The sequence below is a fragment of the Hyalella azteca genome, unplaced genomic scaffold (genome assembly GCF_000764305.2).
Source record: "Hyalella azteca isolate HAZT.00-mixed unplaced genomic scaffold, Hazt_2.0.2 contig17629, whole genome shotgun sequence".
NCBI lineage: Eukaryota > Metazoa > Arthropoda > Malacostraca > Amphipoda > Hyalellidae > Hyalella > Hyalella azteca.
The window spans coordinates 2770-20693 of NW_025947405.1; the positions used below are offsets into that span (position 1 = coordinate 2770).

At 41.7% G+C, this 17924-nt stretch overlaps 1 protein-coding gene across 1 annotated transcript in view; it reads right to left on the reverse strand.

The window, feature by feature from the left end:
* The window catches only part of LOC108670305 (protein FAM43A), a gene marked incomplete at its 3' end in the record, with an annotated part of 37314 nt that overhangs the window by 2499 nt on the left and 16891 nt on the right, over positions 1-17924 (reverse strand). Inside the window, 2 exon segments of the mRNA XM_018157767.2 lie at positions 952-2305; positions 2584-3496. Coding sequence (XP_018013256.1) covers positions 952-1066 — 115 coding nt within the window.

Consider the following 17924-nt stretch of genomic DNA (forward strand, 5'->3'; position numbering starts at 1 on the left):
GAGTGAGCGCACGGTGAGTGGGGTGAGTGAGCGCACGGTGAGTGGGGTGAGTGAGCGCATGGTGAGTGGGGTGAGTGAGCGCACGGTGAGTGGGGTGAGTGAGCGCACGGCGAGTGGGGTGAGTGAGCGCACGGTGAGTGGGGAGAGTGAGCGCATGGTTAGTGGGGTGAGTGAGCGCACGGTGAGTGGGGAGAGTGAGCGCACGGCGAGTGGGGTGAGTGAGCGCACGGTGAGTGGGGAGAGTGAGCGCATGGTTAGTGGGGTGAGAGAGCGCACAATCCGTGGTGTGAGTAAGATGACAATACACGGGATGTATACATACACGGGAGACACAATACAACATAACTCTAGGTTCGTCTAGATTACGTTTCGCGTATAACGGAAGCAAGGACCTAATTAATTAATTAGGTCCTTGGACTATTCACTTAAAATTCACTTATTAAGGACTATTCACTTAAAAGGACATAATTAAGGACTATTCACTTAAAATGACCTAATTAAGGACTATTCACTTAAAATGACCTAATTGTAATTAACGCTTGTCCTATGGCAAGGAATCTTTTGGGAATGATGAAGCAATCATGTCAGACAAGATTTTTTTCATAAACATGCAGCCTCAAAATACCCCATGGAAGGAAGCAATCATCACAAGTTAACCTCCAGTCTCGGTCTCTCGCGTATTTAAATCAAAAAGGACGTGCAGAGAAAAGGGAAGAGATTTGGACTAATGATAAGAAGATGATCCTACAAATCCTATAATCCTATTGTTAAATTGATAAGGATGATGTCCCATAAGAATGATGTCCTATCAATCCTATAATCCTGATAATAAGGACGATGTCCCATAAGAATGATGTCCTATCAATCCTATAATCCTCCTATAAGGACGATCTCCCATAAGAATGATGTCCTATCAATCCTATAATCCTAATGTTAAGGATGATGTCCCACCTTTAGCCCATCCTGTGAGGACATTGCCGAGGTAGATGACTTTGTAGGTAGGATCCTTCTGGCTGATGGTAGCAGTGCGCTTGCGCCACAACTTGCGTAGACTCAAGTTAGGCATCGCGGCGACCACATCCACCCCCTAACAAAATTTAGAGTTGCCCCAGCTTCTATAAATCCAAATCAGAAGCTGCCGCGTCCGTAAATTTTTACTGGGCCGACAAGATCACGATTTGTCCACGGAGATATGATGCCCACAGGGCACAGCTTATAACGTCTTATCCCTCACAAATTCTCTTTACTTTCTCTCTATGCTCGAGGAAAAGTTAGGTGAGAATTGTGATGGAAAACAGTCATAGATATTATGGTCGAACGAAGTATCAACGATGAAAATAAATTTTTTATAGCTGTTCGGAGAAGTCCATTTAATATTTTAGTACGTGCTGTGAAATTGAAATTCATCCAAGCAAAACGACCACGAGAACGCGTTCTTCATTGCTCATCTAAATGTAAAAGAACATGAAGGCGTTTGAAGAAATACTTTGCTCCCCTGAACAGCAGCAAGCAGTCGAAACACGCACTAAGCAAGCCGGTCACACAAATTTAAAAATATCAAGGAAGACAGAGTTAGCGTATTGAAGATAATTCCTTTGTAACCTCCCAGTCAACGAAACAGGAATCTTAACGTGCATAGTAGCCGAGGGTGAAGACAGCTCCAAGCAACGTATCGCAGGACGTACAGAAAGTAGTAGCGACCAGCACCACTATATGTACTTCAGATTGTCCAGTAGATGGAAATGAGCGCAAGATGAGTGAACCTCAGCTGAACGACTAATGTACTTAATACAATTAAGATAAAGAAGAGGACACAGTGTGTTTCTTATTAAGCAGAAGGTACAGAAGGCTCACAATGGAGGTAGAGGCACGGAATAGCACGAGGTTGGGACGCTGGTTATCAAGTTAGGTCGACAACAACAACAACAACGATGAGAGAATCCCCAGGATCACGACGTCGGAGTGAGACTTTAAGTAGGTAATAACAACAAATTCGTAACAAGAAACAACAAGTAAACAACTACATGGGTAAATAATTAACGCTTAAGAAGGTAATGATTATCGTTGAGCAACGAAGCATCCCGTATAAAATATTCGCTACTTGCGTCAGGAAGATGAAACCAAACAGTCAATGCGGCCAACCGTCAAAATATAAGAGAATATATGGAACAATATCGTTATTCTGCCGGTGTTCTCCTCTTTATTTGAGTTTGTGGCCACCGCAGGTCGCGTCAAAGGGCAAGGAAACAAACGCGGGCGCCGGCGCTGCTAAACGAGTCACGTCCGGCCAGCAGGCCTTGATAACCTGCAATGAATAATAAGCGTGAGATGTTTTTTGACTTGAAGTGATAGGTAAATAATAAATTACAATTAAATTACTATGTTTATTCACTGTTCGATAAGATTCAACTCCATTTTTAAATTCGATACATACACATGATACAGCAATTCAAGTTGTAAGCGGAAGTAGAATACCAACTTTCAAGAAGAGGAAAACATTTCACCAAAAAAGAACAAGTTGTGGCAGAATTAAAAGATCTAATTACTGGGCAATACATCAAACAAGACAATACAAACTCTCACCTAAGGTTTTTGGACGACAAAGAATCTCTTTATCCACGCTTGAACAAATCAGCCGTAATGTTGAGTGTTAGCCAGTGTATTAGGAAGCACCGGCGATGTCAAACTTGCAAGGGGGCAAATCCTTCAGAAAGCGCTCGCTGGATAAGACTTTGCTTTGGTGAGCGGGATACGCAATGATGAGAATATGCGAGTCGGAGAGTTGGTAGCATTCTCGAGGCGAAGGCCTGGATAAGAGGTCACTTGCGACGGTACGTAGAACACGTATAAGAGGTCACTTGCGACGGTACGTAGAACACGTATAAGAGGTCACTTGTGACGGTACGTAGAACACGTATAAGAGGTCACTTGTGACGGTACGTAGAACACGTATTAGAGGTCCCGTGCGACGTAGAACGCGTATACCGAGGATATAGGAGAGTGTGACTAGACTTACAAGCGGAGGCTTAGGATGGGAGTGTGTGCATGGGAGCCAGTGAGACAGTGAGTCGAACACTGAGAACCAGAGAGACCCGGCAGATGTAGGCGATGTTAGACTCACATCAATAATTCAGAAATAAGACAGAAGGAGCTTGAGGTGTAGTTTTGAGGCATACTTTTCCTCTTTACTTGATGCTGGACAGTATTTGTACGTCTATCATTTGCATAGAAATGAGAGTAGTTTGATTCTTGTATTATTAGATTCCAGGTTATTTGTGAAAGGCGTAGGATGATTTCAGGGTATAGAACTTATCTCTATAGACAGAACTTAATCTCGAATAACCAACAATATAGGGTGCCTCTAAATATGTAACAGGGATGTTAAGGTTCTAAGTACATGAAGTTCAGAAGTTGAAGCGAGTGAAGAGGCAGGGATGTAATCAAGGCATGGTTGATTCCGTTGATGCATTGAGTGAGCAGCTCAGGGCCTCGAGATCTGCAACACAAACAAACTAGGTGAAACATTTGTTAAAATTACAAGCATGAAGTTACATATATTATCACGCCCTGCAATCTTGAAACTTGATTGCAGGGCTATTCTTATTTGCACTTTATACGCGAGTTGAATAGAGAAAATGGGGTTGATCACTTGCTTGGAATAATAATGGTTTATATCCGTACTTCTGAAGCAGCATTGCCACGATTTTTAAGGTTATGGGCCTTAGGTCGCCCAAAAATGTTTAGGACACTCGTGCCACTGGAAGGACTAGGTTTAAGACTGTAGTCCTACGGCAGTGCAGTTATAGCAATGAAGCTGGGGCCATACTTTCAAAATTCGCTAAGTGAACGTAAGCACTTACGCTCTATTTTCTTGTCTATGATTGGTGGATTTTGCTGGAAAAGCCGTCAATGATTGGCTGATGAACTTACGATCTCTTAACTATTTTTGAAAGTATGGACCCTGGACTCTGACCGTCTTAACATGGCGGACCTGAGCAATTTCTCATCTTAATTATGAGGCTAAATTTCTGTGAGAAACTTCGTTGGGGTGACGTCAGAGGGCCGAACGGACCTCAATACCTCACATAAAAGAGCCCTTAGGAGACTAAGAGATTCAAGTCGCGTACAACATACAACATTTGGAGTTAAAAGTTGACAAACATTCATTTGATCCAACTGAGATTCATTGTTTTCGCCAAATTCCCTTTAAATCATTGTGAAAAAAACAATGAAGGACAAACGGAAAATATACGATTGGCCAACAAAAAGACGACATCACCGTAAGGATTAACTTACAAATTTTTTTTTTTATTGCTTAATGCTTTTTATTGCTTTTTTATTGCTTTTTTATTGCTTAATTTTTATTGCTTAATACAAATTATTGCTTAATTGAACACCGTAGGAAATAATAAAAAATTGAAGAGATTAACTAGAAAATTTCTAATAGAACTAGGCGAGAGCAAGCAGAACTTTTATTCCATTCAATTAGTGAAGCACTTGCAATGAGCAAAAGAATGCACGTGGCCGGCCCGGACGAGGCAATGGCTTGCGGGTTCGCACCAAACACAGCAAAATGCTGATGACGTCAACTATACGTGGTCCAATTAGTGAACACAAATGCGGCACTTTCTGTGCTTTTTAGCGCATTTTCTCATTTATGAGAAAATGCACTATTGCTCTCGCCATGTCCGTCTGTCCGTCTGTCTCTCCGTCAGTGACCTCAAGTTTTCGTCGACGAGAAAATGCGCTCTCTGTCACTCACTGCAGTGAGTACTGAGTTAAATTTTTTTTTAATTTTAAGCACGATCCAGTGTACTTTTTACCAGTAATATCGTTAGAAATAGGAATATGCCACTGGCAGCAGAAATTCCTAATAAGTACAAGGATGAACTGAAGCACTAACGACCTCCTTCACTTTCGCAATTGCTGGCAAATAACTTTCGCGATTGAAGACATTTTTTGTTGCATTTAGTCTTGTACTATTAAAGCCTTAACTGCATCAGTAATTAGGCAAGAATAACATTTTTATTTAGCCTATAATTGGGTCAACTTTATTAGCAGTCCACTGTTGATACCTTGCGATTAGAAGTGAGCTCAGATCGAAGCTTGTAAATTGTCAGTCAAGAGAGGCGCAAGCATTCAACTGTTACGTAAATAACCCACGTCCATCGTGAACTATTACAGCGAGCATCATTGCTGCAATGAATTCAAATGAATTACCTACGCTTTTTTATAACAACATCTCTTGACATAGGAGAAATAACATGAGCTACAACTTGGCAGATAGTTAGGCCCAATTAACGTGCCTACATAAGGGTAAGCTTCTGAATATAAATACATAGCTGTAATATATAATTGCCGCGTTGAAACTTACGCTCAGTCAAATGCCATACAAACAATGCAATTCCGAGATAAAAAAAAAACATTCATTAAATTAGATAAGTGAACGATTCCATCGGAACGATTCCATATCGAATGACTGAACGAAAGTCATTCACTCATTCAAAAATCTCAAGTTGCAAACTAGACAAGGAATTGTAACGTTCATCAAATAGAAGTGAAGATTAGAGAACTGCAACGTCGGCGCCTCCGTCACATGACGAGTTCATTTGTACCTGCAGCATCGCTCACATCAGAATGCATGTCAGAGCGGCAGCAGAATTAAAACAGGCATTACATGAGAGTCTATAGCAGCATTAGTTTAGTAGCAGCAAAAGTACAGCAAAAGGAGCAGCAGGGATGCAGCTTCACAAGCAGTACAGCAGCTGCAGCAGCAGCAGCAGTGCAGCAGCAGCAGCAGTGCAGCAGCAGCAGTGCAGCAGCAGCAGCAGCAGCAGCAGCAGCAGTGCACCAGCATGCAGCAGCAGCAGCACCAGCATGCAGCAGCAACAGCAGCAGCAGTGCACCAGCAGCAGTACCAGCATGCAGCAGCAGCATGCAGCAGCAGCAGCAGCACCAGCATGCAGCAGCATGCAGCAGCAGCAGTGTCGTACGTCACCTCTTAAAGTGGCATCACCCAGGAGATCGGCCGCTACCGAGCAGATATAGCAGGAGTCCGCGGCAGCTCTCATCCATTCATGGATCTCTATTACTATCACTGCTAAGAGAGCCAACCATCGCACGCAATACTCACGGCAAAATATTGGGTATATCAGGTCATAACCATCCCAAAACACAACCAGATAATATGCTACACAGTTTTATTATACAAAGACAATACATATTTATCTCAATCAGTTTCTATGACGGTAGTTCAGGAATCTTCGTGAAAACTGATAACTGATAACAATCACATTCATGGCCCAGATCGCTATCATCGACCAGGTTTATTTCCCAAAACCTAAGAATCCTGAGCCACAAGGAAAAAAAATTCCTCGGAGGTGCGGAAATAAGAGCCAAAAGATCAATATTGGCGGAAACGCCCCGGTACTGAAGAGAAGCCCGGGAGGAAAGACGCCAAAATTTTTTGCGACTCGTGAGAAACTTGCGCATTAAATACCGGCTATAAATTCCCCGATAAGAAGTTTGTAAGCCACCGGATAAAGTTGGAGGAAAAAGGAAAGCAGTTACCAGACCTGAGCTCAAAAGCTACATTAACGATGTGACGGCAGGCAGTTCAAGACGAGGCAACCACGCTGAAATTTTCTACAATATTTGAAATTTAACACAAATTTATTTAGAAAATTGAATTTGATGTTATATAATCACCGTTGAAATGTAATGTACATATTAAACAGCTTTTTCAACGTTCTGAAACTAAACTTCGCTAATACTAAACATGAAATCTTGCAGAAAAGTTAGGGTATCATATATATAAATATATTATAATATATTATAAATAGGTTTCATAGCTTAAGCACTTCCCTTATATATATATATATATAGGAATTCTGAAAGGACTTACAATTATAGTCCTAACTTGATTACATTCAATGAATAGTGCCTTATTTCATAATTAACTATCAAAGCATTCGCAACGGTTTTGTAGCTTCTCTCTCTATATCTTTCTTGAGTAAAGACTTTGAAGAATCATCCGCATTTTCTGCATCTATCCCGTGTCCCGGCAAGCAGTCCGTTGCCAACAGTAACGCAGTCATGGTTATAGGCATGAATTAAACCTTATTTAGTACCTCATGGATCAGTTTCTAGTACTCCCATAGAAAAAAATAAAAAGTAAAGACTTAGTGACAACTTCAGCTGTGAGGGACATGGGGGACAACCCCACATCATCAATAAACAAATAAACAACAACAACAAACGCAGTCATATTCTCCCCGTCGCACGCTCATCATGAAGTCATCACCAAACAGTTCTACAGCAAGCAAGCAGGTGACCGGCATATCCTCAACCCTATCCAAGACATCTTGATGTCTTCTAGACCAAGATGGTTCTCAGCAACCTCAGCTCTGTTTATCTGGCACAAACCATCTCTATATGAAGCAGTTGAGAACTGAGGAGTGATCGGTCAATGGTTGCTAGCAAGTGCGCACGGAAGAGGCCACGGTGGACACTTGGTTCCGTATCGCTGCAGTCTGGGCGACGTAGTTGAACTTTGGGGCTTTGGATAAAGCATGAGGAACGCCATGTCAGCATTTGGATACCAGCACCAAGGCGCCCGGGGATGTGAGAGCCAGCAATCAACGTACTCACCTAGTTCTGCATGTATGGAAGTGAGCTACGAAACTTATGCGCAGTGCTACTAAAGCTTTTCATAGTGTCTCGTTCATCCATTGGAGAGACTGCTACCACTTGTGTCCTAATAAGTTAATTGATAATTAGAAGTCCTACTTCTATGTTACACATTAACGTCTATGTCATTTTAAATAGAAATTTAAGCTCTTCCATAACCTTACAATCTCTTGGAACTTAGAACCCTTGTACAATTCCACTAGGACGTCTCGTTAAATATCTTTGATTCCATCATCTTTGTACCTTTTATCGCAAATTGGTGTTTATTCATATGTGCAGTTTGGACTCCAATTTTCGGCGAATAGCGGGCGAGGATTCTCAAGTTCGGGAGGCGCGTCCGTTGTTAGCCACTATATATAGTATTGCTGCCCACGGCTCCCGTGACGCAACTCGGAGAATCGGCGGTATATCAATAAATTACAATATCCCAATTCACGCTTTTCTTAAGCCGTCACTCGTTCGTGTTTCCAAACAAATTTGGCCAAATAATGAAATGTCATGCGGAGCTATGTCAGCACGCAATTGTATCCATATCAAGAAGATGTTATACATGAGGTATTAGAGGGTAATAACATGCGTGCTTCAAGACATTTTGACATGGAATTAGAAGACATGGTAACATGAGATGGGAAAATATATTCATACACAATTCAAGGAAGTATATAATGCTATGCAATTGAAGATGCATTCCAATGTAGTTTGGAAACAAATTAACCTGCAAGGATTTGTAATTACAAACCAGTATTTTATAAATTAGCATGTTAAATAGAAATCTTTTTACGTGCAAACCGGAAAAAAATATAAAGATGTACAACGGATATCTACAAACTCTACAACAGATAACAAAAAATCATTACAACTTAGCAGAAAATATTAGACAAAAAATTAAAATCAATAAATTCAAAATGCAACAGTCAAGTACAAGTAATAGTAAGCAAGACATGAGTTCATGTGTTAACTCTCAAACTCCATTCTATTACTGTGACTTGAATGGATTTATTACAAGCCAAGCAGGCCGCAAATATGCGTATAGTTCATGTGATGCTCGCGGAAGCACAAGCGGCAACCGCAAACAATCTGCGTCGGAGTTTTCCCTTGCAAAAAGCCGAAGAGAAAGCAGCAGCCGATGTAGCTGCAGCGGCAGACGTAACGGTGAAATGTTTTAGATGCGCAGCGGTGCAAATATAGGCTCGCCGCCACGCAGATATAAGGGCGGTCCATAAACTGCAACAGATGCTCTAGTTGCGAGCCTTATAATATAGGCTCGCCGCGACGCAGATATAAGGGCGGTCCATAAACTGCAACAGATGCTCTAGTTGCGAGCCTTATAATATAGGCTCGCCAAGGTGCTCCATATGGCGGTATACAAGACGCCACCAGCAAGGCAGTGATGTAGGTCGGGTCTGGGACTAGCAACAACCTCTATTCCCCCAGAGCGTCAAGGCTGGGCACCGGGCAGTGCAGTTGGTTCAGGTTGCCCGGGTTGGATCTAATGACACTTCTGCACTAAACTGGTTCAGTGCAACTAAACTCACGTATGAGTCTTAATTTTCTATGCTAATATGCTAGTTATTTGGAGGTCATGCACTTTAACAAAAAATATGAGGACATTGTAGATCGAAAATCCTTGAGGAGCATAAGCCAGCATATTGCTTTTGATGCTGCATGCGACTTTTGATTTCAGTTTGTTTGACGTTGCCGTATTGTCATTTGCATATTCGACTGATCAGTATAATATCGGCACCAGTAAAATCTGAATTAGCCTATATTTTCTGGTATGCATTTCATGTCAAATTAAAATGTCTTCACTTTTCAAATTGCCTATTCCGTTTTTTGCCAAGAAGGTCCGTAGCTTGCAGGGGCTGTCACCTCTCTATCTCGGCCCATACTTTCAAAACTCGCTAAATGAGCGTAAATAATTACGCTTTATTTTCTTGTCTATGATTGGTGGATATTGCTTGAAAGGCCGTCAATGATTGGCTGATGAACTTACGATCTCTTAACTTTTTTTGAAAGTATAGGCCCAGGGCCTTTACTCTCATAAAAAGTTAAGGGATCGTAAGTTCATTAGCCAATCATTGACGACTTTTCAAGCAAAATCTACCAATCATAGACCAGAAAATAGAGCGTAAGTACTTACGTTCACTTAGCGAGTTTTGAAAGTATTGGCCCAGGACGCCACATTCTGTTCCAATAAACACGTCAGGCGTACAGTACGAGGCTAGTCTAAAGTAAACTTTATCAAATTCTTGCGCTCACATTCAATATATATAATTAATTCGTTTGATACGAATTATTAAATAATTTGTAACATACATTCAATAATTAATTCGCATTGAGAGAATCTCTATTCGCACAGCTTTTTGTTGTCAGTAGTGAGGCTCAAAAAGGGCTAAAAGAGAGCGCATGGTTTTAAATGAAAAAAAATTAGATAACAAGAAACAGTAAAACTCGTTTGTGTTTATTTATCTGAGAATGAAATTTTGAGAGTGTAAAAATGCTTCCTTAACTTGCATATCGTTATTCCCAGATTTAGGAAATAAATAAGTTTAGTCTTCCAATTTAGTCGACACACTTGCAGACTTACGCTTCTTATTGAATGAATAAAATAAGATTTTTCCATATTATTTCGAAGTTTGAAGAGATGAAATGTGATTATAGGTCGATGTGACACCTGGAGCAACACACAACCTGAAGAGATTATAAACTATGTGGTCGATGTGCCAAAGCCCATATTTTGGAATAGTGATGTAACACCTACTGCAAATCATACTGGATAATAGCTTGTTAACATCACGAAATATATTGTGTTAGTTTGGCCAATGAAAGCGCACGCCATTTGCTCTAGCACCCCACATCAAGAAAGCAAGATTTATAATGATGCAGAAATTTCCACACACTCATTTCCATGTCTGCAATTTCCATGTCATTTCCAATTCTGCATTTGGGCTGGAGGGTCGCGGACACCACGCGTCAGACCTTTGCATCAGTCAGCTACGCAGGAATTTAAAAGCAAAGAAAATACCACAAAAATTCACCATATCTTTATAAGAGAAAACGTTTCGGAGTCCAGCTCCATCGTCAGTTCAAAACACAAAATTCTGTTCAGAAAAAGTTCAGTCCTAGAAACACAAATAAATCAATTAGTAAAGTAAAATGCACTAAAAATAAATAGATAAGACATGAAAATAATGCTAGTAAACGTAAACGGCCTATCTATTCACTATTTCAAGAGGAAAGGAGCTAAAGGCGGCATTCAGACTAGGCTTCTGTTTGAATATATACAGGGATTCTAAAGCTACGCAGTTTACAGTCATAAAATTACAGTCAGTACATCTATCAGGAGGCTAAAATATATTCAATTAAAACAATAAGCATTACAAAGAGCCTAACATCACCGACCTTATCATCGTAAGAGAATGATGCAAATTTTAAAGAATGCATATATTCCTAAAATAAAATTTGAAAAGGGTCATTCAGAATCACCTGCATCATAACCCATCTTTCTCATACCCCTTACGTTCCACCATCAGGCACACACATCTTCCTCCAATATCAGTCACACTGATGTGACCATCAGTCACACTGATGTGACCATCAGTCACACTGATGTGACCATCAGTCACACTGATGTGACCATCAATCATGTAAAGTGTGACACTCTCACACTCATCCTCTCTATTCTGCTACCATCTTACACACCCAGCTCCTTCACACCGAACATTTCACACCGAACATTCCACACCTCTGCTACCATCTTCACACATTCATTTATGCTTGGCATTGCCTTCACTACAAGGAGTAGATAGCAGCTGCAGTAATATTGTTGGTGGGGCTGGCCACACAAGTAAGTTTAATATTCAATGATGCTACACTATAATTCAGCACGATATTGTCACAGAAATTCATATTCATACACTAGCCCAGAGAAAAAGAGTACCTACCTAGTTTCTGTTGAAATGCATCTAAATACATCTTATAACCCAAAATATGTCAAAACATCCACTTTTACTAATACTGTCTGTTTATCCACATTTTTTTTTTAATATTATTCTGTAAAATCATGCACGCAATAGTAAAACCATGCTACCAAGATTAAAACCAAAAATTTTTGCATAACTTTTACAGCAAGAATTAACACCAAGAGACACGAAGTCAGGGAGAAACATGAGCTAAAGAAAGCATAGTCTTCCTGAATAGCTCGTTGATAAATCAGCTAGCAATTTACGCCCGATAAATAAATACGTACATACATTAAGTATGCAGCTTCTCGACAGCTCCATGGCAGCAACAAGCAATACAACCGAGACTTGAGTAAAGCCGGCATCACGTCTTCCTCTGCAGTGTCACCGAGAAATTCCAGCCAGAGACAAATGAATTAATCCCCGTCTCTTAAAATAGCAGTTCAGCGTGCGCTGGAAATTAAAACCAGTGACGTGAGTGGAGAAAAACACACACAGCAAATAAGGTGAACAACATACGTCAGCAGCTGACATTCCTCGATATTGCATTACGCTAATTTGTGAGACGACATGCTCGGTATCTGAGATGCGGAGGGGGCCTATAGCGAGCTGCACGTATGGGTGGGAGGTTTGAGCACCGGGCAGGATGTAAGATTCGCTGGCGATGAAGCGACAATAAAACAAGGACGGAACCAAGTGAACCGTTCACATGAACCAGCCACGTCCACATGACGGAATCAAGTGAACCGATCACATGAACCAGCGACGTGCACGTGACGGCACCAAGTGAACCGTTCACATGAACCAGCGACGTCCACGTGACGGCACCAAGTGAACCGTCCACACACGTGACGGCACCAAGTGAACCGTTCACATGAACCAGCGACGTCCACGTGACGGCACCAAGTGAACCGTTCACACGAACCAGCGACGTCCACGTAACGGCACCAAGTGAACCGTTCACGTGAACCAGCGACGTAACCAAAATTGAACATAATACGCAGACCAAGTCTGTGAGTGTATCACAAAATATCAGAGGTGCTTACCGTAGACGACCGTATCAGAGGTGCTGACCGTATATATTAAATATAGACTAGTATAGAGTATAGAGTAAATATAGGCTAGGAAACGCCACTAACCGGCCACTGGTGGATCAATTTAACACTTGTTTGACACTATAATATTGAAGCAACTAACAGCAAATAACTATAACTATTTCATAGTTTCATTGAAAAGTTTCATTATCGCATACGTACAAATAATAGTCACCTTACATGGTACACAAGCGTGTTTGGTACACAGTACACATGTGAGTTCTGTACACATTACAAGTACACACAGACGCTGAGCAAGTGACGCAGAGCGCGACTGCGTGGCAGCAGCAGAGGCAGCAGCAGCAGCAGCAGCAGCAGCAGAGTGTTACACCACTATAGCGTCCACTAGTGTCAGGATCAGCGTGTTACACCACTATAGCGTCCACTAGTGTCAGGATCAGCGTGTTACACCACTAGTGTAAATAATTAGGCTGTCATGCCTGCGTAGCAGTAGAAGGTCATGCCAGCTCGAAATCAGTGGCAGGGGCTCAGCTCATCCAGCCGTAGCAGAAGACGTCTATGCAAGTGAAGCACGAAATACGGCTCGTGCATGCACTGGGCATTCGTAAATGCAAGATAAGTGATGCAAAGGAGATGTCTATCGCAGGAGAGTTCTTATCCTGGCTAGTATTTCAATAGCCGCTTAATCTTAGCCAGGCAGGAATAATAGGAAGGTAAATAACGTTGCGTCTTCATTTTATCCATTCTTCCATTCTTTTGTGGAATCAGATATTCCCCACGTAAATGCAAACAAACTTACAGAACATTCATGAATAATCGGAAAAACTACGTATTGATTTCTGATCAATATATATATTGATAATGTATCTACTAACTTCAAGATACAAATTTATTCAAAACGTTACTGGAAAGCTTCAACTTAAGAGAATTGGGTGGCAGGTGCCCTAGTCTTCATTATAGTCTCTAAGCGGTAAGAGATTTTACTTTACTCTGTCACAAGTGAAAGAAATAGAATAAATTTGATTAGGAACGTGGCACTATGACCTTATGATGAGTTCGGGACTTCCTAGTCCCCGGTCACGCTGATGCGCCGCTTTCGTCGTCCTCCGTCTCCGAGTCGTCGCTAGGCAGGTCACCCCGCCCTCGGGTCCCGGATGTAACACTAGTGGCAACTATGACAATAGGGTACTAAATGCAATATAAGTTCACAACCCTACATCACAATCTAAGTTGGTGAATAGAGCAGCTGATGTGCTACTCGCAGCAAAGCTGAATAATCAATGTTCAGGCATGTATCGCTACTCCTGAATACTGTTCTGTCTAAAACTATAATGGATATTGAGAAAACTTCACGTCGTACCCGCACTGGAGGTGACAGTTGTCTTCGCAGGCCACTAATTCAGTACTGACTTCATGCATGAATGACAACACTCAAACATTGATTAGTAGATGAGCTTTGAAGACTTCAGTCATGTACTTATACATGTATAGCGTACACACGTGTACAATATGTAGAGTTGTCTCTTTTTAACTCATATTCTTGAAAATTGTGATGAGTTTGTTAATGATTCCACGGCTTATCAACGATTGTCTAAGTTTACAGGTCAGAGTGAACTTATATTAGGACGCGGTGTTATACTGTTATTCCGCTCATATTTAATTTCTTCGTAATGACAATAAAAGCCAGGGAAAGATAAATTAAATTTGCAGTTGAGATACCAGGATACAGAATAAGGAGTCAACTGAAAAGTTTCTCTCGCTGTAGCTGACCCTTTGATGCTATGCGCTTTAGGTTCACTTCGACTCTGCCACAGCACGAGAAAATGCGTACACAATCCACGAGAAATAAGGTATGAAATTTCGCTGCGACGTATTCCCATACTATATAACGCATGAAAAGCTATTGTGGATTGTGGACGAGTGTGTAAACAACTTTAAACAGATGGTAGCACAGACCAAAATAATGATGCATCATAGTCAAAGCGAGACCTAGGAAAAACTGCAGCACACAGCGTTCAGGAATGCTACCAATACGCCCATACTATTACACAATATAACTCAGTACTCACTGCAGTGAGTGACAGAGAACGCATTTTCTCGTCGACGAAAACATGAAGTCACGGACCTACAGGCAGACAGGCAGACAGACTGACATGGCGAGCACAAAAGTGCATTTTTTTCATAGATGAGAAAAAGCGCTAACAAGACGCCCAGCTTGAAGGAACGAAGCCATGCAGCAGCAGCAGCGGCAGCAGACATCTGGCGATGACTCAGCAAGATGCCACGAAATGAAACCAGACGACGCTGACATCAGCGCTGGACTTGCAGGAGTGCTGGAACTATATCAACGCCAGTGTTCCAGCAGTGTTCTCAACGCCAGTGTTCCAGCAGTGTTCTCAACGCCAGTGTTCCAGCAGTGTTCTTAACTTGGCACACTCCGCCACAAAAGATATCTCTGCACCATACTTGTTTACAAATGTAATACTTCAATCAAAAATGCATCTCTTCACATCACGAATGCAACTGAGCATTTTTCCTCGGGTTTAAGCACACCCATCAATGGAAAGCAGTAGGCCAAAATAAAGGCAATTATTGAATGTATAATGACCGCAATAATTGGACGACATCATATTTCGAACTTATGCTTAAAATCTTTACCGCAGTCCAAATCATTGTTACAAAAAACAATCATACGACATCACCGCACGATAAAACCCCCATGACAGGTCATCATTTACCAGTTTGCTCAGTTGCGATGGGGTTTCCTCCAAGATTTATGACAGGTCACAGGAAATTATACGCGCAACGCGGCGCAGCACTTGCGCTAACAATATTCGTAACAATACAATATAATATATAAACAATATAACAATATTCGTACGGGAGGTGCGCCAAATGAGTGAACGGAATAAAAAAAATCTACACTGCACATGTTGCCAGGTGAGAAGTAATTTTTCAGCCACATGCAATTGACGACTATGATTAAAATAATATGAAACAGAAGGCTTGTAAGGGAGGTGCTGGCCTGAGTACATGGAGAGATAATTATGTACAAATAACACTGATTATACTTCTAACTGCCAAAAGTTTCTTGTACGATCCTTGGCCAAGGCTGGCGACCAGAGCTCACTATAAATAAAGTTAGGGTATTAAGAATATGCGTTACTCAATTCATATCTGGATTAAAGACTATAAAAACTATAAGGTTCCCGCAACGTTTTATTCAGGGTAACAAGAAGGCTCCAGATAGCACCTATAAGAATCACGACGAACTTTCTTGAGTGATTCGTATTAAAAAAACTAAATAACCAGTGTGAAATATTCCAGTGGCAGAATTTCCATGCAAGTCAATCCAGCGCGATGCAACAGACTTGAGTGGTCCACGTGATGCAATAAACGCGCTACCTCTGGCAAGCGTCTTGACATTTCCCGTCACACGCAACACCATACAAATTCTGTGGTTTTTAATTGGCGGCCGGCCATCAGCCACCAAAAGTTCCCTTTATACCAGCCAAAATACACCCATAATTCCGTCAGGAATGCGAGGTATGCAGCACAGCGTTGCCTATCCGCCGTCTGTACAGCGGCCGTGCGAGAGAAGTTTTTTACTTATTTTTTTATCAGATCAACTGCCCGTTGGATCACATTTATATGCCGCAGACTTACGGTAGAAACTTCAATGTCGTTCAAGCTTCAATTTCATATTTTACGCAACTAAAGAAGACCATGAAAAAGATTTTGAATAAAATCATGAATAATTTAAACTTGTACCGTAACTGATATTAAACGTCATTTGTTCCGTTTGATGCTTAGAAAGGTCAGTAAACAAACAACAAAATTAGATCAATACAGAGAGACAACTCCAAGGACAAGCGAATGGACAGACCAATCAACTGAGCGATGCCGAGAAGTTCTCAGAAGGACCAGAAAATTGAATGGTTAGCATGATGAAATTAAAACATGCTAGCCCGTTCGTTGACAATTATTTTTATTCGATGCCTATATCATGTGTTGTTGACAAGTGACTTCAATGTATGGCGAATAGAAGAGGAACCAGAGTAACCGTAACCTTACACCAGGCCTATAAATACAGTAAAAAGAGCGATGGTTTAGGCTGGAGCTTCATGAGCACTTCCTGGTTGACTGAGCATGTTTCTTGCCTGCGACAGGCCTGCGTACGTAGGTCCGGTTGTGGCCAGCCTGCAGCAGGCCTGCATACGTAGGTCCGGTTGTGGCCAGCCTGCTCTCTATTAGCCTGCAGCAGGCCTGCGTACGTAGGTCCGGTTGTGGCCAACCTGCTCTGTATTAGCCTGCAGCAGGCCTGCGTACGTAGGTCCGGTTGTGGCCATCCTGCTCTCTATTAGCCTGCAGCAGGCCTGCGTACGTAGGTCCGGTTGTGGCCAGCCTGCTCTCCAACACAGACGCGAGAGAGAGGCTACGACCACCACCGGTTCACCAGCGTCCCTGACCTCGCAACGGTCGTTAGAAAAAACCTGTTGTGTTTTGGGGTCCTGATAGAAGCTCCGTATGACGCATGGTGTGACCTTACTGAATACAAGGCTTTTATTACCCTCACATCCTTCATGATGAGTGCGTGGAGCAATCTTGTTAATATTTAATGTTTAAAATAATCAATTAATTCAGATATGAGCTTCAACAAGCTAATGCCGGCACCATGAAGCGTTATAATGGATTCTCCGAGACTAACCTTGCAGCTTCATTGAACACATAGACTCTGAACAGATCCCGAATATAGTGGAGTTTAATACCGTATGAATGCAGGACAATGCAGTCATTATTGGATGGAAGCTAGTTTTTAGCCACACTAATCACTTCCTATACACGCTGCGCGAGAAGCATCCTCCCGCTGGTCACTTCCTAAAGCAAGACTTCCTGTCCAGCAGACCAGCTTTATATTTCAGGTCTCAGAAGAATACCGTATGTATAGACTATATAGTATCTATTTATAGCCATCGGGCATCATAATCGGTGTGCATCATTAATAACAAAGACAGCAGGGACAAGAGAAGCCATAACGAGACATACCTAATTTTCGGGATGAACGTAAATAGCATTAAGAGCAGAATCAACGGCTCCAATAATGTGTAGCTCTCTTCATCAATGCAATTCACGAGCAGCACACGCAATGGCTGTCTCTTATACACATCTAGATGTGTATAAGAGACAGCTTCAATAGTGTTCAATAGTGTTCAATAGT